Source organism: Culex pipiens, chromosome 1 (assembly GCF_016801865.2).
Source record: "Culex pipiens pallens isolate TS chromosome 1, TS_CPP_V2, whole genome shotgun sequence".
In the NCBI taxonomy this organism is placed as follows: domain Eukaryota; kingdom Metazoa; phylum Arthropoda; class Insecta; order Diptera; family Culicidae; genus Culex; species Culex pipiens.
Genome location: NC_068937.1, coordinates 32,078,766 through 32,105,700, shown reverse-complemented (window position 1 = coordinate 32,105,700; position 26,935 = coordinate 32,078,766). Strand labels below are relative to the sequence as shown.

General features: G+C 35.2%; 1 protein-coding gene across 3 annotated transcripts; it reads right to left on the bottom strand.

Moving 5' to 3' along the window:
• Nucleotides 1-1,715: 1,715 nt before the first annotated feature.
• On the bottom strand, nt 1,716-25,272 carry LOC120419614 (T-complex protein 11-like protein 1). Of its 3 annotated transcripts, none has more exons than XM_052706434.1 (4): nt 25,078-25,272; nt 6,489-6,700; nt 5,978-6,085; nt 1,716-3,503 (listed from the first exon to the last, which is right to left on the bottom strand). In XM_052706434.1, the coding sequence occupies exons 2-4, from the start codon at nt 6,509-6,511 to the stop codon at nt 2,153-2,155; spliced, it is 1,482 nt and encodes a 493-aa protein (XP_052562394.1). In that variant the 5' UTR covers nt 6,512-6,700; nt 25,078-25,272; the 3' UTR covers nt 1,716-2,152. The 3 variants fall into 3 exon arrangements, with proteins under 3 accessions (XP_052562394.1, XP_039438288.1, XP_039438289.1); XM_039582354.2 differs by lacking the exon at nt 25,078-25,272 and adding an exon at nt 12,659-12,784; XM_039582355.1 differs by lacking the exon at nt 6,489-6,700.
• Nucleotides 25,273-26,935: the final 1,663 nt, after the last annotated feature.

The following is a 26,935-nucleotide window of genomic DNA, read 5'->3' as shown; positions in this document are numbered from 1 at the left end:
TCAACAGATAAACACGACTTAACATTAGGGAATATTTCAGGAGAAAACAATACACAGTAAAATACCAATTAGTTTTTGAATTCAAACTAAAATAAAACAGTTTTTGCTTTAATGAAAATTGATAGACACACTATAAATGGTTAGGCGCTTATACTTACATCAAACCCTACGTAATGTACCACCCCCGGCCGAGTTGAAATGCGTAACCGGAAAAGAAGGTGTGCATGCCTGGCACGAACACTCAAAGCGTGTTCTAGCGTGCTGCTCGTACTGACTCAGAGCAAGGGTGAGATGTAGGTGTAAGGGCAGTGCGTGTTCGTCGGGAACCTGGTGCATAAGATCGGTCAAGGCCCGTTCTTACACTGAAAATTGCGAATTGCGAATCTTACTGAGTATGATCGTAGTAGCTGTTAATAACAGGAATGAGTTAAATATCGAAGAATTTTGAAAATTGGCAACAATTTTCCCACTAAAATAGACATAACTTTACTGAAAATGGATAAAATGTCATACTTTTTTCTGCAAAATTGTTCTTTATTTTGTTTGCAACAATGCTACCACATTAGTTTTTGAATTCAGACATGATAGTTTATTTTCCAGAGCAATTTGAAAATATTTTTTAAGAAAAAACACTATTTTACACCTTTTCATGACGCTGAGACTCAAGTAATGGACCGATTTAAGGTGTACTATGTCAGGAATATATTTTGGGAACTAAGAATTGATATTTTGATGAAAATTTACATCTTTGTCCAGAGTTAGACCGAGATTTTAGACGTATTTTTGAGGTTTTAAATTAGGTTTTTTAACTTCAAATCGAGATAAAATCAGTTTTCACCGACAGAATATTTTGGAAATCGATTTTTCTGACTCAGAATAGTCTCCCCAACAACCTCCAGGAGGAATTTCCGAGGTGCATGCAAGTTGCATAATAATCCCCTTCTTACCCACCGTGGCAAATAAAGAACAAAGGGTGGCCACCAACACCACCAGCAGCGCTTGTGGTGTTGCCAGGAAACTTTCTCTGTAAATGCGACTTTTCGTGAGTTTTCCCTTAAAATTTCATCAATTTTGGCAGCACTAAGCAGACCCAAAAGAGCGCTGGAAGAAAAAAAGAACTAAGCTGAAAATAGTAAAATGGGCGTGGCCCAATGCACTCGACTGATTAGAATGCATTTTTGAAATATATTTTTTAAATGCTTTTAAAAGGAATAGCATAACTTTTAATAAAAGTGAAAATAAACAGAAATGTTCACAAAAAGTTGCTCTACTCGTTGGTGTACTTGGTTTTAGTGAATTTCAAGGAACAATCCAGATTATCCAGCATCATTCAAACATGACCGCTTATTAGGCTTAAAATGGGCATATTTCCACTATGTTATAACTTGAGGCTTCATTGGGAACCACCAACCAGTGAAGAGTGCCTCCAGAAAAGTGCTAAATAGTGCAAAATTGTCAGACATAGGCAAGAAAAAGATGGCTCAGATTGAGAACTGTCTTTATTTTTACAGGGTAGTGCAAAACAAAATCAACGGGAAAATCGAAGCGAAATGCTTAAACTGTGGTGGCAACCATTCAACGAAGAATTGGAGCTGCCCGAAGCGAGTTGAGTTTTATGAAAATTCGGCAGCAAAGATTTTTTTAAGGTTCACTTTTCCCTGAATGGTTTCCAGTAATGTTTCTTTTTTTTCGAATTCCCATCAAAACAAATCCCATTGTTTGAATAAATGTTTGGTAAAACTTTTTATTTATTTATTTATTTCTACACGAATAATGTATACACTTTGCGCGCGCACGCGCATCTTCCGCGTCAGGATAAGTCTTAAATGTTGTAGTTACGCGAAGAATAGTAAAAAACTTTGTAATAATATTGATTATAGGTTTTGCGTCAGTGGATAGAGATATTATTTAGGGGTGAGTAAACAGTGCTTTCTCTACGCGCCTGACTAGTTCATCCTTTCGATCCTGTTCTATCACATTTCAAACACCGCGCGCTCTTTCTTTTTCAATTCTGGATTGTTGTTCTAAACTAATGAACTCTTTCTCCGGTTCTTATTTGTTAGAATAGTTTTAAACGAAAAATATAAAGATATCTATATTTCACAATGAAAGACGAACTAAGTACTACAAACACACACGAACGGAAAACAAATTAGGCCTTGTTTAGGATCTCGTGGTAGTACTCTCCATACACGGCATAGTTGTAGTAGGAAATTCGCTTGAAGGCCGCCGCCAGGGCTTCCATGTCGTCGGCAAACTCCTGGAAGCCGGGCGGCACCGGAATGGGATTGTTGGTCCGTAGCACCAGCTGGATGTAGGCGAGCAGCCGCTTCCAGAGCAGGTTCCGCACGGGCGATTCCTTCTTAGCGATTTGGAGAATCTGCGTCTTCAGCGTACTCTCGAGCGCTTCGTCCATTTTGGGCTGTACGAGATCGGTGAGTCGGTTCTGGATGACGGAGCGCACGTGCAGCCAGATGTTCTCGATGATGTCGTCCAAATCCTTGGTGTTGTTGCAGTTCTGCACCAGGATGATCAGCTCGGCGGCGAGACTTTTACGCAACTCGCCAGACTGAGCGATCAACGGAACGGCGGCACATGTGATGGCAAGAGTGGCGGCGCAGGTGCACAGGCGCGAGGCACGACCCTGCAGGCCGATCACGCGATCCCGGTCCATCTCGAGCATTTCCGGGAACTCGTTCTCCGTATTCCAGTCGATCAGCTCCAGATAGGCGTTGAAGATGGTGTCCTTGGCGCGACGCTGGTCGGTGGCGCCTTCAACCGTGGCACTTCCTCCAGCCACCGCCTCCGGCATCTTGTTCCGCTTGAGCCACTTTTCCGTCTCCGGGAACCCGTCCTTGTACAGCTCCAAAAACTGCTTAAACTTTTGCTTCTCGTACTCGACCGAGTTGGCAATCACTTCGTTCCGGGCCGCGTCCAGCAGACAGTTTGCCATGTCCAGCTTCATCACCGACAGCACCTCCAAAATTCCCCGGAACAGCTCCACCACGTCCGTAATGTCCTTCAGCTTGCCGATTTGCTCGTCCCGAACGGGCGCGCACGACAGCGCCATAATGTGAATCACAAACTTGGCGTACGCCTGGAAGTCCAGCACGCCCTGTTCCGCCTGCTGCCGCACCACCTGCTCGTCCAGAATCTCGTTGATCCGCGCCAGCGCCCGCTCATTGTTCTTGCTCAAAATGCTCTGGAACGCGTCCTTGATGTCCGCCAGCAGCTGGATCGCCATGTCGTAGCAGGGCGGGTCGCGCCCAAGCTGTTCCCGCAGCACTTCCCAGAACGCCTTGTGCATCGTGTCCTTGATGATCCGCTCGACCGAGTTCTCCGGCGGTTCGTACGGCTGCAGCTTGAAGTCACTGTTGACGGCGATTTCGTGCGCCAGCGTCATGTTCTCGATGTTCTTGACCGCGTGCTGGACCTCCTCCAGGGTGAGGATCTTGGGCGGGCTGCCCGACGTTCCGGGCAGGACGAACCGGGTGGGACCGGATCTGTGGGAAAGGAAACCGTTATTAAATTTGCAATTCTAGAACAAAAGCTGCTGTAAAAATTAGTGAAGACTCAAATCCGTTATTTCAATTGCGTTTCAAAGACTCAAATTTCAACTTTTTAAATGCCTAGGTTCATAAATTCTTAAATTCTTAAATTCTTAAATTCTTAAATTCTTAAATTCTTAAATTCTTAAATTCTTAAATTCTTAAATTCTTAAATTCTTAAATTCTTAAATTCTTAAATTCTTAAATTCTTAAATTCTTAAATTCTTAAATTCTTAAATGCCGCCATCTCAAAACTCAAATTTAGTGGATTTAGTGATTCGAATTTGACGAGGTCTTCGGATAGTAGAGTACGAACTGTTTCTATTTTTTTTTTCATCTAAATTTTAAGATATTTTATTTACAAAATTTTAAAACTACTTTTTTTGAAATTTTTTACCTATAGATTTTTAATTTTTGAGATTCTGAACTTGTACATTTTTCAACCTTATTTTTTAACATTTTGATTTACCATATTTTACTTGAATTTGTGATTTATTGATTTTGCATTTTTCTGATAAAATTTATGCATTTTTGAAATTCACAAATACCTAATTTAATTTTATTTAAAAATTTCTCAATTCGAAAATATTGGTTTTTTTATATTTTTATTTATGAATTTCTTAATTTCCGAATGTCTAAATTTATGTGTTTCAAAAATTTTCAGTTTGTGATGGATTTATTTTTATTTATTTATTCAATTTTTCTGCGTCGCCGTTATTCTTCCATACGACATCCAGTCATAATTTAACTATGTTATCCTGAATAAATAATCTTTCAAATGTTCTGCGATTAAAACCTATATTTAAGATCCCTTCTATATTAAACCTTTGGTTGTCATTTTTTTAATTATATTTGTTAAACGTACCTGCAACTCTTATTTCTAAAATTGTTTACCTAATGTGAAAGTTCTAGAGGTAAACTTTTTTCAATTACTTTTTTTGGTCAACCCTTTTTTATATTTTGAAATAATAATAAAAAACTTTAATACCCAATATGAGTAAATCTACCCAACTGTGTACAATATTGCAGAAAAAAGCTTCTCTCCATGCAGAACTTCTGCAAAAGAGAGAGTTGAAGAGAGTGAGATGAAATTAGGGGAAAGTGCTGCAAAAAAGTGACTTATGCTGCAGAATTCTGCAGAAGCTACAAAAACAAGCAAACAAAAACTGGGTGCTCAAAAACATCTGTCAAAATTTTATTGTTTAATTCAAAAATGCAAATTAAGTAGCCACAATGGTTAAAGGAAGTCTTTTGTATTGAATTCTATTGTTCATACTCCATCCTTTCAGTTTGACTCACTGCCAAAAATGTTCACATTAAACTTATGTTTTGGTCGTACCAAATTAGCCGGTACACAATCCATATCATTTAACAAAAATTGCCAGGACACAAACCAACAAAAAATGTCAGAATAAAAATTAAATGTTATTTGTGAAAGAATTAAAGCAATATAAATAAAAAACAAATTAAATATTTCGCTCTCCAAAGAATTGATGAAACTTGGATTTTAAACTGTTTGGAAACCGTAATTTTTACATACAGTTCTCACTCACGGACTTCAAAGTTGAGTACCTAGCTTTTCTGTTCTGGCACTATGCTATTAACGCTAGTAATGCAAGTTCTGCTCCATAGTTTCTTCTTCTATAATGGATTGGTTACATTTTCACAAGACCGCATAATGCTCGCTTAGTAGACTGTTCTCGTTTGAAGGATCTTTATTCAGAAATAGTTTTCTGATTAAAAAAAAAATAACGGTGACGTGGGCAACCTTGTTTTACAAGAAGAAAAAATCTGCCTGATTTTATCATCCTAAGTATTCTGGCACTTTTTTTTCCGTCCTCCGCAAAATCTTGTCGTAAAATGAGAAAACCTAGCTCGGTCGGTAGCAATTTGAAGACCAACAAGTGAAATACATTTGTATGAAATTCGCATTCGTTTATTTCTGCATCACTTTTTTTGTTGTGAATGCAACGGAAATTGATTACCATCTACCGCCATGGTAGATATGGGATATTTTTTGATTTTTTGTAAACTGTCATTCCTGAACTGCGTAAATCTTGTAAGCAGCTCTACTAAGACAAATTCGGCTGTAAATATTATTGTGACTTGTAAGAACTTTTGAAATTCTTTAGGAATACTTGTTACTTGAAAGTCAACCCTCAAAAGCTGCGGTTGCTGCGATGCCTGACTCATCGGCAGCATTGCAATTGTAAGCCATAACGGCATTCTTCCTGGCTTCCTGATTTCCAGATTCCTTTCAGAAACTGGATCTCACATATGTTGATGAAAAACTGATTTGTACATCTTCCTAGATTTCTGGGTTGAAGCTGCCGGTGAGTGTCTCTAGAAACCTGCTTGATTTCCCATTTTTAACTCGAAACTTCTAGCAAAGACTCCAACCAATCCCCGCAACGGATTCCAAAACTCACTTGTCCGAGCTTTCGCTCTCGGTTCGCGCCCTCAGCAGGGCCGCTTCCACGCTGGCCGGGATGTCCTTGGCCTCGCTGGACGATCCGGCCGATCCGGACGAATCCATTCTAGAGTAAAAAAAAGAAAAAAAAAAGAAATTAGATACCGCTTGCATTAGTGACATTTTCATGGTCATCGCGTCTAATCACGCGAGATCGATTCCTCTCTCGTGTGCTTGGAAACTTGATCTGTTGTCTGGTTTTGCAAACAGGTTGTTCCCTCCTGCGTTTGACAGATGTTGCTACCTTTTGTTTACATTTGATAACAGGATTAGTATCAAGGTAATCAACTATAGAGGTGAGGTAATTTTTATAGCAGAATCTGTCAAACGCAATTTCATACTAAAATTATAGCAAGAACAACAAGTTGCAGAGTGAAGGGAAAAACTGTACACAACACCACGGGCGTAAAGTAGGGTAGAAGTCGCGTTACGAAAATAGATCACCGTCGTCGTCGACGACGCAAGATTACCTTGAAAATGCATCAGCTGGCATGGTTTTTCACTGGGTGGTGGTTTTACTTTTTCCTCTGTTTTGAGTCGTTTTGCGGCTGGCTGGGTTCGACGACGACTCGGGGTGAAGGGAGGGCGGTACCTGGTTAGGAGGAGGGGCGGTGCAGCACTTTCCCTGTCTGCCTCAGTCAAATGTGTTGTTGTTCGATGGTGGAACAACAATAAGGAAAAACTGTAACGAGTAGGCTGTGTGAATTACGCTGGCGTAATTGCGTAAGCTTTAAAATATCAACAAATATGGCGGCACGGAAAGGAGGGGGGAATGGTCGATACACGCTTGGAGTTCTATTGTTTATTGTTTTTTTTACGATATAAATGGCTCAAACATTGACAGAGTTGCCCCTTTTAAACTAACTGTCAAAGTTGCCATAATGGCGTTGCCATAAAACAAAGCAGGCGCTTGACCTGGAGCTGCCATTATGGCAACATGACCCCATCTGACACTTACAAAATACAGGGCTGCGGCCCTGTGTGCACGTACTAATTAGCATCTCCCTGCTTGAAAAAAGTCACAAAAACAATCACCAACAACAACGACGTGGTGTAAATTTGCCGATCGCACGACGACGACCGATGCAGATTACAAAATACGTCGCATTTTCGAGCAACGCCGCGGCCATTGAGTAATAGGGTTGGTTGGGGCTGTTTCTTTCATTTCGCTACTCGCGGGCATAAACTAATAGGGTAGGTGGTCAATGTTTGTCTAAAAAGTTATTTTTTTCAATTTAAGCAAATTATTTGAAAAATACTTAAAAATTCTAACATAATTTTGACATTTGTAGGTCAAAATAGGGTCACCGACCTTCCATTCACTACCAACATTTATTTTAAACCCAGGCAGGTTTGTGTTTTTCATAGATGTTTTTATTTTATTTTAGCCAAATTGATTAAAAAATACTTAAACAATCCAGCTAAATTTTTACTTTCAAGGGTCAGAATAGGGTCACCCACCTTCCATTCACTACCCAGTTTTATTTTTAACCCCACAGGCACGACGCTCACGGGGTGTAGACCAACTCCAACTGTGTCTATTTACACACATTATAGTTTTGATATTTTGATTGTTGTCGGTTGGCGCAATAGCCGTTGATGAGGCAGAGCGCAGACAGACACACGAGCGAAAAATTCGGTCAAATAGTGTCTGTGGTCGCGAAACGGCAATTTTCGATTGTGTGTGCCACGCGCGCACACGGTCACCGGTCACGCCGGGTTGATCATTTGGGCCACGTGAATGGTCGTCGTTGGTCAAGAATCGCACAATTGTTGCTTCTTGGTTATCATCTTTGAGTGATTCTTTGGATACCTTCACTAGCTATCCACTAGTTTTTTTATCGCGAAATTTTAAAGTAATTTTTTCAGAAATCCAAAAATATAAAGAAATAACTAATTCAAATTGAAAAGAGACTGTTTTTTTAACTTTGTCTTTTTCAATTAACATTGTTTTGCTAAAATGATACATACAAATCGCCGAAATAAAAAAAAATAAAACTTTTACTTTTCCAAACAAGTGCATCCATTTCAGTACTGAAAAGTAGAACTTTTCTGCATTTGTTTTGGCAATTTTTCTAAGGTTTTTTGCTTGTAAGCAAATAAGTTTTAACAAAAAAATGCAAACACAGTTAAAAATTTACTACATGAAATAAGGCAAGATATGGTTACGAGTTCAGGGTTTTTTTTAGGAGCAGCTTCGTTTGCGCAAATCAACTTCTGATTGTATTTTATTATTTGGGTGAAAACTTGGTCAATCGATTCCTTAGGTCATAGCTGCAGGTCGAACTGAGTTGATTCTGGATGGAACACTTTTTTATTTGAGTTTGAAAATTATGCTATTTTTTCACTAAAATGTAAATAACTCCAATTGGGATGCTCTACCCTGCATTTTGTTGCATTTTTGAAGCCCTTTCAGATGCATTTTGCATTTTGACATTAAATTGAATATTGTCTAGGTTATAGCCTTTTTAAGATTTTTGACGTTTTTGAACCTTCAATCTTTGTGTCCCGTTTTCCCTACTTCCCGTTGACCTAGAGTGCTCATGTTTTGGCCAGATGCTAGTTTCTATGTACAAACAACTCCTGAAAATTTCAGGCAGATTGCTGAGGTCGATGCGAGATGAATTTGCTTTGCTCGTGGACTCGCTCTTAAGTGCAATCAGCTGAAATCAATTTAAAATGCATTCCCCTGCGTTTAGAATTATTTTTAAGCATGTTTGGGTTAATTGAACAATCTTTTGAATTTTTTTTTTTTTTTAACTATACCAGTTCCTGAGGGGAACACCCTTGAAGAGTATCGGGGCCGGCATTTACAAAGCGGATTCAGTGACAGTTTATTTATCAATTTAATGTTAACATGTTAAGGTTATTGTTAACATTCCATAGGTCGCCTCCCTAAGGTTTCGTGATAAGGTCCAGTTTGTGACGATACACTACCTTCCCTTTACTAAGCAATCGATTCCAGAAGGGAAAAGATCACCATTTTCGATGTTTAGTATCGCAAAAAGTTTTTTTTCGCGAAAATTTTTGTGTTCGTCAAATCTTACATTTTTTAAAACTAATGGTTTCAAAACAACTGAACTAGTGTAAAATGCATTTTAAGACACTTTATTCATTCAAATTTGAGGCTACACTGAAATAAAAAAAATACCAAATTCCTAAATTCTAGGAATTTTGCCTTTCCTTATTAAGGGGTTACATACATGTAAATCGGCAAAAATGTCAGAGATTGGTTTGAGCACAAACTCAAACATTTTTAAAATCTGTTTTCAGGACATTGAAACATACATTTTCATCTATTATCAAAACAAATTTGAAGACATTTGGTTGTATCATTGCCGAGATATAACTATTTGAAGTTAGCAGTTTCAAAAAACGGGTGCCACGATATCTTAACACTGCCTTGACCAAATCGGCTAAAAAATTTGGTGAAGGCTCGTTAAACCGGTCCTGTGTGCATGACAAAGGCCGATTTTTACAAAAAAGATATTTAAAAAAAAAGATAAAAATATTTTTATGTTTTTTTATATAAATCGAAAGTTTTTAGATTTTTATATTTTTCAAAAATGCAAAATTTCAAAATCGGGCTTCGTCATGCACACGAGGTATGTCTTGCGAGTCTTCACCCAAAATTTCAGCCAATTTGGTCTATCCCATCTCGAGATATCGTGGCACCCGTAAATCAACTCGGTGTTCAGAGAAAAACGCTCGCAAAGTTTGACAGTTCGCTTTGCGCATGGCAAAATTTTCAGCCTAAATCGTCTGTAACTTACTTTAATCATGAAATATCTTCATGAAACTTTCAGGAGTGTTTGACAATCATCTTTTAAGTTGATTTAATAAATTTTCTGTAATATGAAATTTTGTGATTTTCTACATGTATGTAACCCCTTAAGTTATCCAAAAAAAACAATTACTAAATAAGGAAAAGTGGCAAAATTCCTTGAATTTAGGAATTTGGTACTTTTTTTATTTCAGTGTATGGCTTGTTGTTTGAGTTTTTAAATTTAGAAGGTTATCAATTTTTATTCGATGATACTTGGGAAAATATAAATCCAATTTTTTATGTATGAAGGTGATATTTTTCAGAAAAAATATTTTCAGATTTTTTAAATCACGACTTGCATTTTAAAGTGGTACCCTTTCAGGCCCGAATTTAAAAAAATATTTTAGTTAATGATGAGAAAATTATTCTTATGGCCATACGAAAATTATAGGCTAGTTTTGAAAATTTTGATTTTTGGGTCATATCAAGCCTGAAAGGTTAAATCGAATTATTTGTCTCTTTTGAAACCTAAGACGTGATTTTTAAAATCTGAAAATATTGTTTTCAATTAGTTAGAAAATTTCACTTTTTCTTTTTTTTGCCCTTCTTTAGAAAATACCTTGGAATGTCAGTAAAAAAATGGTATAATTTTCTTGTCCCTATTTATCAGAATCTTATTAATTTGGCCTAAAGCAGGTTTTATACTTAAAGCAGGATTTCCAATTGAATACATTAATTTATTTATGAAAATTAAAACTCCGTTATCCTACAATTTTAGGAACAGTTATCAAAAAATCCATCCAATAGTCATGAATCATTTATGAAAAAATATTGAAGTTGGTAATTTGAAATTTATATTAAATGTTTCTTGCCACTGTTCAGAGTCAATTGGGATTTAGCCCTTTTCCAAAATTAATCAACTTATGAAATATAAATTTTGATTTTAAAGCCAAAACTTTTAAAATTTCAGCGCGAATAGTATCACAAAATACTCAAGGCGTGATAACAGTTATTGTACGATTAATTAATGAGCTCATGGTTTAAATAAAGTTAAACCCTTTTCCGATCGATATACCCAAAATTCAAATTCTTCAAAAAGCGTTCACGTGGTTTGTGAAGAGCCCCTAGTTCAGTTTCTTAAAATAAATTTTAATTTTTAATAATAAATTTCCCTGCATTTTCAATGAAAATTTTTAAGGAGAGAAGATAACAACTTGAAAAATGAAGATTTGGTAAACTCTACCGAACTGTCATCCAACATTAAAAAATTGTAGGAAAATCGGTTGCAAGATAAACGCTACTAAACTTAGCTAACAAATTTCGGTAAAATTATATCAAAATCGGTAGTTTTCAATTAAATTTTGCATTTTACTGCAGTCGGTAAGAATCTAAGTCTATCATCTAAACTATTCAATATATTTGCAACGGCATCAACGTAGATTTTTTTTTTTATAAAATTCATTTTCAACCAGAAGGACTAGGAAGAAGAGAACTTTAATTTTCAAAATGTTATTGACCATTTTTGATCGAGTTTTGACCAATAGAATTTTCGTTTAAATTCAATACAAGGTTATCGATTTGTTTTGTTATGTCCTAAATTATAATTGGACGTCATCTGAATAACCAATTTTGAAAACAATAAACAAGATTAGTCTTTAAAAAAAAAAATTGAAAAACCAAGAAAACTTATGATTTTTGTTAAAAAAAATCCAAATCTGGAGTTATTTGGAAAGGTGTAATGAATATTTTTCAATATTTTTTTATTTTTAGGTGATTTTTATTGCCTTTTATGTCAAGCGGATTGACAAACAGCCAGAAAGAAAAAAATATATTTTTCAAAAAATAGTCCATAAGTCCGAAATACGAGAAAAAAAGAAACAAAACAAAGTAATAAATGAGCCATGAAGGATTGATCATGAAATGGCAGATTTGTTTATTTTCCACCAAAAATATATAAATAAATTAGGTTCAATCAGATGAATGCGGAACCATAACTCGAATGTGTTTTGAAATAAATTCCATAATTTAATTTTAAATCTATCTGAGAAATAAGAAAATATTTCTTTTATACCATGAAACAAACTTCCATGTGGTATTTTATCTGCAAAAAAAAAAAAGATAAATTTGCTTCCCTGATTTCAAATTCATCATTCTTCCTGCAACATTTGGCGGTTTCCAAACCAACCAACAATTCTAAGGAGCAGAACTCTAAAAAAAATGCAATCATGCATTACAAACAACTTCGCTTCTGCCCGTTCCAAGTGCAAAACAAACAGTGCACCGAAATAAAAAAAAACTCGTTTAAGGTGCCCCCTAGGAAACCCACGTCTACGTCCATCGATTCCGTTCCTTTCAATGTTCTTTATACAGTTCAGGAACAGTCTGCAGTCCCTTCCTACGGGAGCAATAATTCCTTGTTATGTAACACTCCTTAGACTCAGACTCAGACTCAAACTTAGAACTCACGAACAAAGAAACGACACTTTCGAGTGCAATAGTTCACACTTTACAAACTTGGTCTCCAGCGGAGACTTGAATGCGACTTTTAGATTTTCTAAGTGCGCAATTTGCGTCGTGTCCGCGAGGACCAGACTCCCGGTGAAGAATCGTGAATCACGTTTGGTTGGCCATCTCCAACGATCTGGAAGTTTCCCGTCAATTCCACGAGTTTCAAGATTTTGCACAATTTCGTCAGCCATTTCTTTCTACGCTTGTTTGGGTATTCGTCACCGTTGCGTTGAGGCGTAGAAAGACGGGCAATGTTTGCAAACAAAACTTCAAGCGTGTGCCTTCCGCGCCATAACCCCGCACGTGCCACTATGATGGTGATTGGGATCGATAGCCCCGAAACATGTCGAAATTTGCCACACTCACTTCGCGTTTCTTCAACTAATGACACTTTGAAATAACTCTTCCGCCACTTCGCGAACCGTAATTCAAACACGTGTTGTCCGTACCGAACAAAGATTGAAACTGAACTGAACCCAAGTCTTGGCTGTTCAACTCGATTCAGCAGGTCTCAGCAGGCTGGTGTGCTCTACGAGAAAGAAGAGAAAAAAACACCAACAAACAAGCTCAAATGCAAAGCAACAACAACAAAAAACTCGCTTCAAAATAATAAAATAAAGGGTGGCAAAGTGCGCACCACTACCACTGAGCAAAACATCTGTTCACCGGTGGGGTGGTGTTGGTGGCATAGTAGGCGAAAAGCGACGACGTCGCGACGCTGAGCTGCATGCAAACTGTTACTGTTAGGTTTGGGTTGAAGGGGGACGACATCAAAACAAAGCAAAGACGTGGTGGAAGACGCGTGCGTTGGGAGGGTGGTGGCGGACGGTACCAATACAGAGAGAAGGAGAGGGAGTTTGGGTGTTTTTGATGGGATTATTAGGGTGTAGAGAGGACAGAAATAAACTTTTTGAAGAACACATAAATTTGAATAAAATATTATAATTAAGTTATGTATTGTAAGCTCTCAGAATTTTGGATAGAGCTGTTAAATCTGAAATCTTAATGCATTAGTGCAATTCTCTACGAAATCGGTTCTTTTCTTAAATTTTATTTTTTTTTATTTTTTAACCCGACTGAAACTTTATTGGTGCCTTCGGTATGCCCAAAGAAGCCATTTTGCATCATTAGTTTGTCCATATAATTTTCCATACAATTTTGGCAGCTGTCCATACAAAAATGATGTATGAAAATTCAAAAATCTGTATCTTTTGAAGGAATTTTTTGATCGATTTGGTGTCTTCGGCAAAGTTGTAGGTATGGATACGGACTACACTGGAAAAGAATGATACACGGTAAAACAAATTTTGGTGATTTTTTATTTAAATTTTTGTCACTAAAACTTGATTTGCAAAAAAAAAACACTATTTTGAATTTTTTTTTATTTTTTGATATGTTTTAGAGGACATCAAATGCCAACTTTTCAGAAATTTCCAGGTTGTGCAAAAAATCTTTGACCGAGTTATGAATTTTTGAATCAATACTGATTTAAAAAAAAAATCGAAAAATAGGTCGCAAAAAATTTTCAACTTCATTTTTCGATGTAAAATCAAATTTGCAATCAAAAAGTACTTGAGTGAAATTTTGATAAAGTGCACCGTTTTCAAGTTAAATCCATTTTTAGGTGACTTTTTTGAAAATAGTCGCAGTTTTTCATTTTTTAAAATAAGTGCACATGTTTGCACACTTTGGAAAAAAATATTTTTGAAAAGCTTAGAGAATTCTCAATATTTTACTTTTTTTAAATTTGTTGATACGACCCTTAGTTGCTGAGATATTGCCATGCAAAGGTTTAAAAACTGGAAAATTGATGTTTTCTAAGTCTCACCCACACAGCAAAAATAGTAGTAATCCAGCTGCGTGTAAATGGTCTGGGTGTAAAATTAATTTTGCATTATTTTATGAAATTCTATGTAATGTTACACCCTGAAATATGTAGCCCATCAGTATGGGAAACCTACATGACCGAAATGTCAAGCTCATATATGCATTTATCCTTTCCATTTTTCATCGGTCTGATGCATGGCTTTCTACCTAAGGTACTCGCGATTGAGTGTGTAGTAGTACGGTTGTCAAAATCGTTATCTCTGACTCGCTCACTCCACTGACACTGACATTGTTTATGTTTTGGTTTTCCTGGCACGGTCCATTGTTCGTTTGTTATTGTTTTGGTTTTAGTGGCACGGAGTCATGCACTCACACTGATGCAAAGCAAGATCGCGAGTACCTATGATATACAGCCTTGGGTCTGATGGGCGAGCAGGCTAAGGCGCCAATCCTTACTGCTGGTGCTGGGTTTGAATCCCGTCGGTTGCCATTTTTTTTGTGTTTACAAAAATTGTACATGCAGTGTGTAATATTAAGTGTCTTTATTGACGAAGGTGATGTGCATGCTTTTACATGCGATTTTACCATCGGATTTTTTGCTGTGCAAACAACACACCATTTTCTAATGTCGATATCTCAGCAACTAATGGTTCGATTTTCAATGTTAAAATATGAAACATTCGTGAAATTTTCCGATCTTTTCGAAAAAAATATTCTCAAAATTTTTAAACCAAGACTAACATTTCAAAAGGGCCAAACATTCAATATTACGCCCTTTTACAACTTTGCCAAAGACATCAAATCGATCAAAAAATTCCTTCAAAAGATACAGATTTTTGAATTTTCATACATCATTTTTGTATGGACAGCTGCCAAATTTGTATGGAAAGTTATATGGACAAACTTATTATGCAAAATGGCTTCTTTGGGCATACCGAAGGCACCAAAAAAGTTGCAGTCGGATTAAAAAATACAAAAAAAAATCGAATGACCGAAATCTGGGAGAACTGCTCATTATCGAAAAGAGCTTTCAAAACCCTTTCTAAAAATATTCAACATGAAAGGTTTTCTTTGAAAAAACAGTCTTTTTACAACCTTTTGGACCTTAGTCATGGCTCTTTTAGGATAACTTTGCAAGTACTTTACTACTCAAGTAACATTTTCTGTTGAGTCACTCTCTTTTGCGCAGAGCTCGTTCGTTAGAATTCTATCGAAAGTCCGATCACCTTCCCCATGACTACACTCAATTGATTGCTGTCATCACACTTACCCGTACAAGCAAAAAAGAAATAGGGAAAGAGAGAAAGAGAAAACATATGCGGCCCGTGTCACCCGGCTGTTTGAATGTGAAATTAGGTAAATTTTTGATTTTTTTTTTTCAAAAACCTTGTATTCATAATCAGTTTTTTTTTCAAATATTTTTTTCAAATATTTGAAAAAAAAAACACAATTTTCATTTTTGGTTTTGAAAATTGGATTAATAGTTGCTGAGATATTAGCATTGCAAAGAATTAAAATTGTGAAAATTTAAATATTCTAGAAGTTTTCCAATAATCCTTTGCCAACTGACGATATCTCTGACACTTTTGGTCAGATTTTCAATGTTAAAAAACGAAATCTCTGTGACCAATGTTAGGAAATAAAATCGTATGACCTTATTTCCAATTTTTAAAAACAAGCATTTGAAAAGGACTAAAAACCAAAATTATCGTATCGATAACGATAATCTATCGTTACCGTTATTTCGATAATTCTATCGGCGATAATCTTATCGCCGACAATGGCCGATAACTCATTTTTAAAAACTTTCTAAAATCAAATAATTCAACCATACTAAGTTAAATTTTCAATGCTTTCACTAAGACTATGTTTTATGAAAATGTAGTTTCCAAGTATAAATATGTACTTAAAATTATTCACAAAATACCGTATTGTTTCGGAAATTCAAAATTGGCCCGAAAAATCAGGGGGCAACATTTTTTTTCGAATATCTTCGAAACTTCAATGGAAATTTAAGTGCAATTAGCTGAAATCAATTAAAAATGCATTCCCCTGCGTTTAAAATAATTTTTAGCATGTTTGGGTTTTTTGAATTTTTGAAAATTTTCGATGTTCATTATCGCAAAAAGATTTTTTTTCGCCAAATTTGTTTGTTTTTGTTAAATTTTACATTTTTTGAAAAATTTATGATTGCAAAACAACTGAACCAGTGTAAAATGCATTTGAAAACTCTTTTTCCATGCAAACTATAGCTCCCCCCCCCCTTTCTCGACCCCAGCCAGAGCCGAGGGACAAAATTTTTTTTTTAAATATTTGCTAAGGCCTAATCAAAGTATTTTTGTAAAATACTAAAATTTTCACGAAATACCATATTTTAGCGAATATACTCAAATTTTCTTAATTTGCAATATGGGTATCATGGGAAATTTTGCATGCTTTTTTTGAGAGTTTTTTTTGAAAATACTAAAATTTTCACAAAATACCGTTTTTTTCAAAAATACTAAAATTTTCTAAATTTTCTAAATATAAAACAATTTAAATTTGCAATATGGGTATAAAACGAAGCGAAATTTTGTTTGCCTTTTTCACTTTATTTAAGTTTTTTTTGTAAAATACTAAAATTTTCAAAAAATTCCGTATTTTTTCGAAAATACTAAAAAAAATTATTCGTTGTCTAATTTTTGATTGTCGAGCTTAACATGACCCCTAAACTACGCTAAAGTAATCAAAAAAAATAATCCAGGATGCAATATTAAAAAAAAAAGCAATTTAACTATTCACATTCCACTAAAATGGGGTAGCAGAACTCGAATTTTATGTTTTAAACAAGAAAACAAAAGAAAAAAACCATTTTTGTTCGTGATTCGATTATCCGAAGTCCCATACAAACCTGCGGATAATCGAACTTCGGATAATCGTGGCTTCGGATAATCAATCCTGGACTGTATTTTAAACTTGTGAAAATTTTACATATTTGGCGAAAATTTACCAGAAACTGGTTACAGTTACTAACGGTGGCTTAATTCAGAAATTTAAAATTATTTTTGAAATGTTGTTTGACTATGTTTTCGCTTTTTCGAAAAATAATTATTTTTAAAATCCAAATTTCTCGTACTTTGGCATGGCAAGCTGATGTCAGATTTTGCACAATCATCGAAAATACATCGAAAATAAAAAAAATCTTGAAGTGAATCAAATTAAAAAGTCCGGATATTTTTCCATGTCTGAATAAAAAACCTACAAATTTGTCGAAGACATCAAATTAATCAGAAAATCCCTTCTCAAGATACAGATGTTCGAATATTCACATGCCCATTTTGTATTACCAGCCCGCAAAATTGCATTCTATGGAAAAAATAATGATGTAAAATGTATTCTTTTGACAAAGGGAATGCATAACAAAGATTCATTCGAATAAAAAAAAATACAAAGAAAAGCCTATTTGCAAAAACCTGGATAATTTCTTTTTTCAACTGGCAAAATATATTTTCAAATAAAAAATGATAATATTTGTTGCACTATTCTATCTATTCCCAACCCTGAATTCAATGATTTTTTAAGGGTTTAAAATACCCAACTTACTTAGGTTATGTTGATAAAACTTTAATTTGTATTTATTTTAGATTGCAATAATTGAGCAACTGTAGCAGAATATTTACAATTGCATATTGTTAAAAGAACATTTTTTATATTGATTGAATATGATTAAAAGTATAATTTGAACGAAGCAAAGCAAATAACAAATGCACAGAAGTAAATTGATTTTTACCACAGCAATACCAACAAAACCACATTTACTTTACAAACACGCAGAAACTTAGTAATACAACACACCACCAACCGCTATACAAACATAATCCGCTTTGTTTACCTCCCAGCAGCTACCCCATCGCTGATGCAATTTTTTGCTCCGACGTCGCAACTGAGAACTAGTACACTGTCAGCAGCATACCACCACATCGCGTACTAATACCAGTATATGAGCAATTCTCGCTGAAACCGTCCCACTAGATGCACATGTTCTCAAATCATTACGGCAATGTTCTCATTCGATTCAACGCACCAAAAAACCATAAAAACAACCTTCGAACCAATGAAAATGTCAGCCGTTTGCCACCTGTAAATAAAAACTTGTTATGAACAATGGATTTTTTCGAAAAAATGCCCTAATTTGAAGAAATGATATCTCCCAAAATACATTACCAAACATCAAAAACTTATATATCGTTGGAAAGGTAATCGCGAGGGCTTTCTATCGCACTTTGATAAACATAACAAAAAATATTTTTTCAAGGGTAATTTTAAAGGTTTTTGGGAAACTTACTCTTAATTTTGAATTTTGACCGTGTTCGCAACCACTTATTGTTACGAAACCATTTTCATTCGAAAGATTGGACGATTTTGCATAAAATTAACTTGAGAAAAGTAGTGTAATGGAATAGTTTTCGTATAGTTATTAACGGATGAAAGAAATTGGTCAAATTTCAGTTAAAAATAATCAAAGCTCAGACTTTAGAAATGAGCCTTATTTACAGGCAAAACAAAGCAGGATTGTATTTGAGCCGAATGTACAGTCATCTGAGGCAAATCTGGACATATAGGATGAATAGGGACAGTTATTTCAACTATGCTTTCACTCATTAGATCATATTTTCAATTTGTTTATGTAAAAGCATACATAAATAAACAAGTTTCTAAATGTTAAGCTTTTAAGTACTCTGAAAACTAATGTCCTCACTTAGACTGTAGTCTCGATTCGCCACATTTCACTGAAGTAATATTTTATGTACAGAATTTGTTTTAGGAAGGTCTGCTTTATTTGTAATCGTGCACATAAAAGTGCAAGTGTACATTAAAGTTGAAATCAATACTTTTTAATCAAGTTAAAATTTGGTGGGGCTGTTGATACCATCAAAACAAGCAAGATACTCGATTTTCGTTCAAATCGAACTACGCCCTTTTATTTGACACCACCCCAAAGTTTCGCATTTTTGCAAACAATGTTAAAAACCATCATTTTCAAACTGCTATGTCTCTAAAACCACAAGCCGTACAAAGTCGAGCCAGAATTCACTAGAAAGATAATTTTACGTAGAATTAATAGGTGTAGTCTGTTTTTCAATTAAAACTATTTTCAGTGTTTTTATGTTGCGCAAATGAAAACTTTATAATTTGTTTTCATATTAAGAGCATTTTAAATTAAAGTTGAATGAATCCCAACGTAGTCCGATTTAGACGAAAATCGAGTTTCTTGTTTGTTTTGATGGTATCAAAATCTCCACCAAATTTTAACATGATCAAAAAATATTGATTTCAACTTTGCACTTTTATGTGCACGATTACAAATAAAGCAGACCTTCCTAAAACAAATTCTGTACATAAAATATTACTTCAGTGAAATGTGGCGAATCGAGACTACAGTCTAAGTGAGGACATTAGTTTTCAGAGTACTTAAAAGCTTAACATTTAGAAACTTGTTTATTTATGTATGCTTTTACATAAACAAATTAAAAATATGATCTAATGAGTGAAAGCATAGTTGAAATAACTGTCCCTGTTCATCCTATATGTCCAGATTTGCCTCAGATGACTGTACATTCGGCTCTAATACAATCCTGCTTTGTTTTGCCTGTAAATATGGCTCATTTCTGAAGTCTGAGCTTTGATTATTTTTAACTGAAATTTGACCAATTTCTTTCCTCCGTTAATAACTATACGAAAACTATTTCATTACACTACTTTTCTCAAGTTAATTTTATGCAAAATCGTCCAATCTTTCGAATGAAAATGGTTTCGTAACAATAAGTGGTTGCGAACACGGTCAAAATTCAAAATTAAGAGTAAGTTTCCCAAAAACCTTTAAAATTACCCTTGAAAAAATATTTTTTGTTATGTTTATCAAAGTGCGATAGAAAGCCCTCGCGATTACCTTTCCAACGATATATAAGTTTTTGATGTTTGGTAATGTATTTTGGGAGATATCATTTCTTCAAATTAGGGCATTTTTTCGAAAAAATCCATTGTTCATAACAAGTTTTTATTTACAGGTGGCAAACGGCTGACATTTTCATTGGTTCGAAGGTTGTTTTTATGGTTTTTTGGTGCGTTGAATCGAATGAGAACATTGCCGTAATGATTTAAGAACATGTGCATCTAGTGGGACGGTTTCAGCGAGAATTGCTCATATTAGAGAAACCTAACAATTAGTTTGCTTGCCATGACTCCGAGGACCGGGAGAACCGTCAAGCCAGATTGTCTGATATCAGTCTAGAACCGGTTTAGAGGGGGATCTTCACTATAATTACAAGCAATTATTGATGTTGATGCTTGATTTAAGTGGAATTCAACATAATTTGTTTTTGCATAAATAACACCACAGTCACACTCTAAGACTTGAAAGTGGGTCAGAATGTTGTGAGCATAAGGGCGCAGGTTGTCGGTGTGAACAAGAACGCCACCACCACCCAACAACGAAAATCTTAAAATAGTTTTTTGCTTTTCACTGGCGCGCAGCTTCGGACCTACCTACATTAAGTTGCGAGTGGAGTGGTAAAGACATTGGGCGAGTTTACATAATTAAAGTCAGCTTATTTTAGGAACAGGATAGGTCAGAAATTTGCCATTGAAAATAGAACTTGGTTTCTGGAATAAAAATAGTTGTGCAGTTTTCTACTTATTCATGAAAAAATCATTTAGTTTTTTTTTTGTTTCATTAAATTTTATGAAACATTGTTTCTCCATTTCTTTTGTTCAAAATAGCTTCAGTCAATTTTTTTCTTCAAGAGCTTTTTTCAATTTGTCTCTCAAAATTGTTTAAAAAAATGAAGCGGCGGCGAATAAATACTGTTATTTAAATTTTAATATTATTTTTTTTGAATTCAGAAACATTTTAATATTAGATTTTTTTTGTCAAACGTAGGAAACATAAATGAAAATCGATCAATTATATTTTCGTGATACTTTTAGCCTAAAGTTTAAGGCTCAACATGAAAAAAATAACTCTTGATTCTCAAGGAGACCACACAGTTAGATATGCAACTTTAAACATCTGTATAGAATATATGACAAAAGATCGAAAAACATAAGATCGAATTGACTAAAAGATCTTTAAGACAAAAGTGCGAAAGGTCAATTTTTTTTAATTTTAGGATTATGTTTCAACAAACCTAACCTACGTCGAAAAAACTCATATTTTATAATCAATAAACTATTTTTAACTCACTTAAATATTACATGCACAAAAATAATTTTTTTAAAAAGAATTTTAAAGTTGTTGATATATAAATTATGTTCGAATTGAGACTTTTTCTCAAAAAACTTTTAAAAGAATAATAATAATTATTATTATTCTTGTCAGCAAAAAACTCATAAACTCTCTAAATAGAAAAAAAACAAGAATAAATTCTTTGGCAAGAATAATAAACATGTATGAATTTGAAAATGTTCCTATTACTTAACCCTCAACAACCCACCTCTATGCGGGCTTCGATACATTAATTTGTAAAAAGTCCATTTTCAACCAATTGTTGATCTTTAAAAAGCATTGGAAAAAAGAACTCTCAAAATTTTTTGTTTCATGCAACTTTGCCAATGTTCCTAAAAATGCCTTTTTTTCTGGGGTCAACTTTGGGTGTGCTTTTCACTAACATTTCCTATATTTTACGTGAAAATGAGAATGCACGCATTGTATTGTCCCAGATTAAACCTCTTCTTATGTTTTACGATTTAAATAATGATGGTTTCTTCTATAGCAGAAAGTATAAAAATCAAAAATCAAATTATTCGCTCTACAGCATTGCCTTGGCGTTCTCGATTGCGAGATTCCTACTCGAAACTAGGTGTTCGAAGGCTTGATTGTTGAGGCAATTGCAAACCTCTTTTTACACCTTAGCTTCCATCCACCCCGGGATTCGAACTGACGACCTTTGGATTGTTAGCCCAACTGCCTACCAGCGACTCCATCGAGGCAGGACCCAGGGAGACGACTCCTACACCTGGACTGAGCTAACGACCTAACCATTAGAGGTTAGTCCGGGGCCAACATTTACTTCCCGTCCGACGGAAGGCGTGATCAGACAAATCTCGTCTCGAAAAATGCCACCGGACCGTCTGGGATCGAACCCAAGCCGACTGGGTGAGAGGCAACCACGCTTACCCCTACACCGAGGTTCCCAGCAGCAGAAAGTATAAATCTCATGAAAAAAAATAAAAAGTAACTGTAAAAACATTTATAAAAAAAACTAATAAGGTAGTGATAGAAGCTGGTAGAATAAGCCAAATACTATCAAAAACTAAAATACCTCCCAAACACCGGAAAAGTAAAAGTTCTCAAAAAAATGGGCGATGGAAGGTTAAAAAACTGTTGTTGTTTGAAAGAGTTGAAAAACTCACAAAAACATAACACATACAAAAAAACAACATTTTGAAAACATATAAAAATATGTTTCATTAAAAAAAGTTAACATTTTAATGTTTAGTTCATGTTTGAAAAATGATAAAACAAAAAAAAATATTGCAGAAAAAAATTATCTTAAAGAATAAACAAATACCTATATTTAAATTTAAAAAAGGCCTTGAAGTTAACCCTCTACAACCCAACCCCGCCTCTAGACGGGCTTCGATTTAAAAAATCGCCAAAAATCCATTTTCAACCAATTTTTGATCTTTAAAAAGCATTGGAAAGAAGAACTCTTAAAATTTTTGAAAATTTATGGGTTGGAAGTTTTACTTGTTTAATGTGACTTCGCCAATGTTTTAAAAAATGTCATTTTTTTAGGGGTCAACTTTGGCTGTGTTTTTTACTAACATTTCCTATACTTTAAGTAAAAAGAAGTATGCAATAATTTTGCTAGTGCCCCAGACTATGCCTCTACGCATTTATTTACAATTTAAATGACAATGGATCTAGTTTATAGCAGAAAATGTGAAAAAGATGCAAAAAATTGAAAACGTGACTGTAAAAACATGAAAAAATTAGATAGGCAAAATGTAATGATAGGAGGTGGTAGAAAAGGCCAAATACTAACGAAAACAAACATAAACTTAACAAGATAAATGCAAATTAAAAAAGCTAAAAATGAAATAAGAAAAGGACAAAACAAGAGAAGTAAAGTTTTTCGTAGAACAAAAGTTGCTCAAAATGACCTCCTGAACACGGGAAAAATAAAAATATTCGAAAAAAAATTTGGGCAGTAGAGGGTTAATAGATTTTTGAATGTTTAAAAGAAAGGAAAACTCAGCAACTAAAATAATAGATTAATTTAAAAGAAATATGAGTAAAAATTTGAAATATCTTCAAATCCAGATTATTTATAATATGACTTTTGGGACATTTCTGCGATTGTGGGAAGTGCACAATTGTCAATTGTCTACGTGGTTTATGGATGGTCCAAAAAAACTTTTTGAAGATTTAGTAATGTTTGAGAATCGGAAAACTCCCAAAAACACTATCGAAACATCAGTAAATTATGTAGAAGGAATTTATAAATAATTATGAAGTTAAAAATTCTAAAACTATTTAAAAAATGCTCATGTTTGAAAAAATGGTAAATCTAGCATAAGTTTTACTGCAAATAAACACAAGTATGAATGCAAGCTTATATTACAAACATATGTTTGCTTTCACACTTTAATCTCATCTGCTTATTTCTTACCTTATAAAAATATTACAGAAAGACGAATAAGTTATTTTGAAATAATAATTAAATGTGGAAAAATTAAAACTTTTTCTCATTTTGTCAGATTCGAACTCCCGTCTTTCGACCCTTTTGTCTTACATCAATCTTTATGATTTTCAATGCTGGCCACGACTGAGTTTTCTGAAACAGATTTTTTTGACCACTAGCAAAACAATGGCCACACAGCAAATAAAGTAGTAATCTACCAAACCTTATGGAGCCAAAAAATAAAATGACATTTCTTAGGACTGCTCGCTCTGTGTTACTCTGTGATATTACCATTGGATTTTTTTGCTGTGCAATGTCCAAGTATAAAAAAATAGTCTACCCTGCTCGTTCCTATAATGTAAACAACAACTGACGTGAGCAGGATTAACTCTTTGTTTGCACTTTGACATTGGCCCATTTACATTATTTTGCTTATTTTATCTTAAAATGTTATTAGTGATGCTAATGTCTTTAAGTTTATGTCTGTAACTTAAACACCAATATCATTTTAAAACAATATTTTAAATTGAGTAGAGATATGATTTATTTTGTTACGACAAAAATATACCGCTCAACGATAAATTTTCTCTTTAGCGAGAAAAGTATAATCGCAATCGTCCTAATAAGGATCCCACCAAATCCAGCAACGAAGATCCAGACAACAAAAGCGTTGCCAGTACAAAGTACCTTTCAGTAGAGTTCGTCCTGCTGATGACCCCTGGTTTTCCTCTTTTGGTTATTCCCAGCAGTGGCTGAACACTTCCGAACTATTCTTCGCATCGTTCCTTGTTACGGAAAGAACTTATTGCTCGAGCACACTAGTTTGAGTAGCAAAATGGTCTGACAATTTTTAACAGTATCCCTGACATCGAGTGTCAGAATGTATTAAATGACAGATCAGCAACCAATCAGTGCCATTATTTGCTAATCGCATTCCATGTCGGAGGTTTTTGGTTTGGGTGCAGAACAAAATCAATAAATCTACAGTAGTTCCTCCAAGCGAAAAATCATGCGAATCGCGACACATCAAATTTATTCGACTTCATGCTCAACAAAGAATGACCCTGAAAACGAAAGAAGTTATCCGCTCGAGGGAGATGAGAACCAGGAACTAACAGAACCCCTCACGAGTTGTTTGGGGAGTTGGGAACGGAACGGCACAAACCAGTAGTAGTATACAGAACAGATATCGCAAATGTCCAGCATTCCATTTAAGGGAAGAGCAAGTTTCCAGACACAGATCCGAGATTTGTGTTGTGTTGTGGCAGCACGAAACAAAGAGAGCTCACTTACCTGGTGAGAAAGGGTAAAACACTGATTGATTTGCTGGAGAAATCAGCACACAAACACTCGAACACGAATCAACAAACGCGATGGAGTCAGGAATTGTTTTCAAACAACTTGTTTCCTGCTTTTTTGGGAGAACCTATTTTTAAATCACGCACAAATTTAGCCCGACGAAGCCAAACACAAAACGAGTCCGACGAAGTTCAAAACAAAGTCAGCACCTGTCAAAATCAGCTGGTGGCTGGCGAGCAGAGTGGGAGTAGGCGCGGGACAGGGTTTCCACGTACCGAAATTTGATTTTGATTTAATTTATTTTTAATGTCCTTATTAATTTAGCTAATTTTAGCTTTTTGCCTTCCTCACTGAGGTAAGGCTATAATCCTGCTCTAAAAATGAACTTTTTATTAAGAGCTCAGAGACACACCTTCATGTATACTTATCGACTCAGAATCGAAAACTGAACAAATGTCTGTGTGTGTGTGTGTATGTGTGTGTGTGTGTATGTATGTATGTGTTCAAAATTCTTGCCAAGTTTTCTCAGCACCGGCTGGACCGATTTTGATCAAACCAGTTTCATTCGACTTGGTTTAGGGTCCCATACATCGCTATTGAATTGTTTGAAGTTTCGATAAGTAGTTCAAAAGTTATATATAAAAATGTGTTTTCACATTTATCCGGATCTCACTTATATGCATGAAAACTATGTCCGGACCCATCATCCGACCCATCGTTGGTTAGGTAATCAAGAGACCTTTCCAATGAGTCCAGATCATTCAAGATATGGCAACCCTGTCTCGAGTTATGACCACTTAAGTGAAATTTATGTACTTTTTTGAAGCCGGATCTCACTTAAATGCATGTAAACGATGTCCGGATCCATCATCCGACCTATCGTTGGTTAGGTAATTGAAAGACCTTTCCAAAGAGTCCAGAACATTCAAAATCTGGCAACCCTGTCTCGAGATATGACCACTTAAGTGATATTTATGTACTTTTTTGAAGCCGGATCTCACTTAAATGTATGTAAACGATGTCCAGATTCATCATCCGACCCATCGTTGGTTAGGTAATCAAGAGACCTTTCCAAAGAGTCCAGAACATTCAAGATCTGGCAACCCTGTCTCGAGTTATGACCACTTAAGTGATATTTATGTACTTTTTTGAAGCCGGATCTCACTTAAATGTATGTAAACGATGTCCAGATTCATCATCCGACCCATCGTTGGTTAGGTAATCAAGAGACCTTTCCAAAGAGTCCACAACATTCAAGATCTGGCAACCCTGTCTCGAGTTATGACCACTTAAGTGATGTTTATGTACTTTTTTGAAGCCGGATCTAATTATATGCATGTAAACGATGTCCGGTTCCATCATCCGACCCATCGTTGGTGTGATAATCAAGAGACCTTTCCAATGAGTCCACAACATTGAAGATCTGGCAACCCTGTCTCGAGTTATGACCACTTAAGTGCTATTTATGTACATATTTTTCTGGATCTAAAAAAATAGCTTAAATATGTGTCCAAACCACTCATATTACCCATTGTTGATAAAAAGTGAGGAAGGCATCAACCACATAGGTGGATTAAGTTAGTTTTCTTCGAAATTTCGTCATCGTGCTATCTTGTCGTACGTCGCTTTTTTACGTTCCAAGAAAAACGAATTTTAATGTTTGATCTGAATTAATAAAAATTACTACTCGCAATGAAATTAATAAAAAAAACACGTTTTGTTTGGCTTACCAGAGTCTGCATTCTGTGCATTATCCGAAGTTTGTTTGAATTAGGTTGCCGGAGTCCCGAATTTTAATTAAAAATGTTCTCAGTAGTTGTCGCACTTACAGCAATTCTCAGGGTGTGACAAG

What these genes read in the sequence shown, in the direction of transcription:
- LOC120419614 (XM_052706434.1), bottom strand. Translation starts at nt 6,511, where the DNA reads ATGCCAGCTGATGCATTTTCAAG. An exon ending in CCAGCTGATGCATTTTCAAG is followed by an intron (nt 6,086 to 6,488) that starts GTAATCTTGCGT and finishes TTTTTACTCTAG; the next exon opens with AATGGATTCGTCCGGATCGG. An exon ending in GAGAGCGAAAGCTCGGACAA is followed by an intron (nt 3,504 to 5,977) that starts GTGAGTTTTGGA and finishes CCTTTCCCACAG; the next exon opens with ATCCGGTCCCACCCGGTTCG.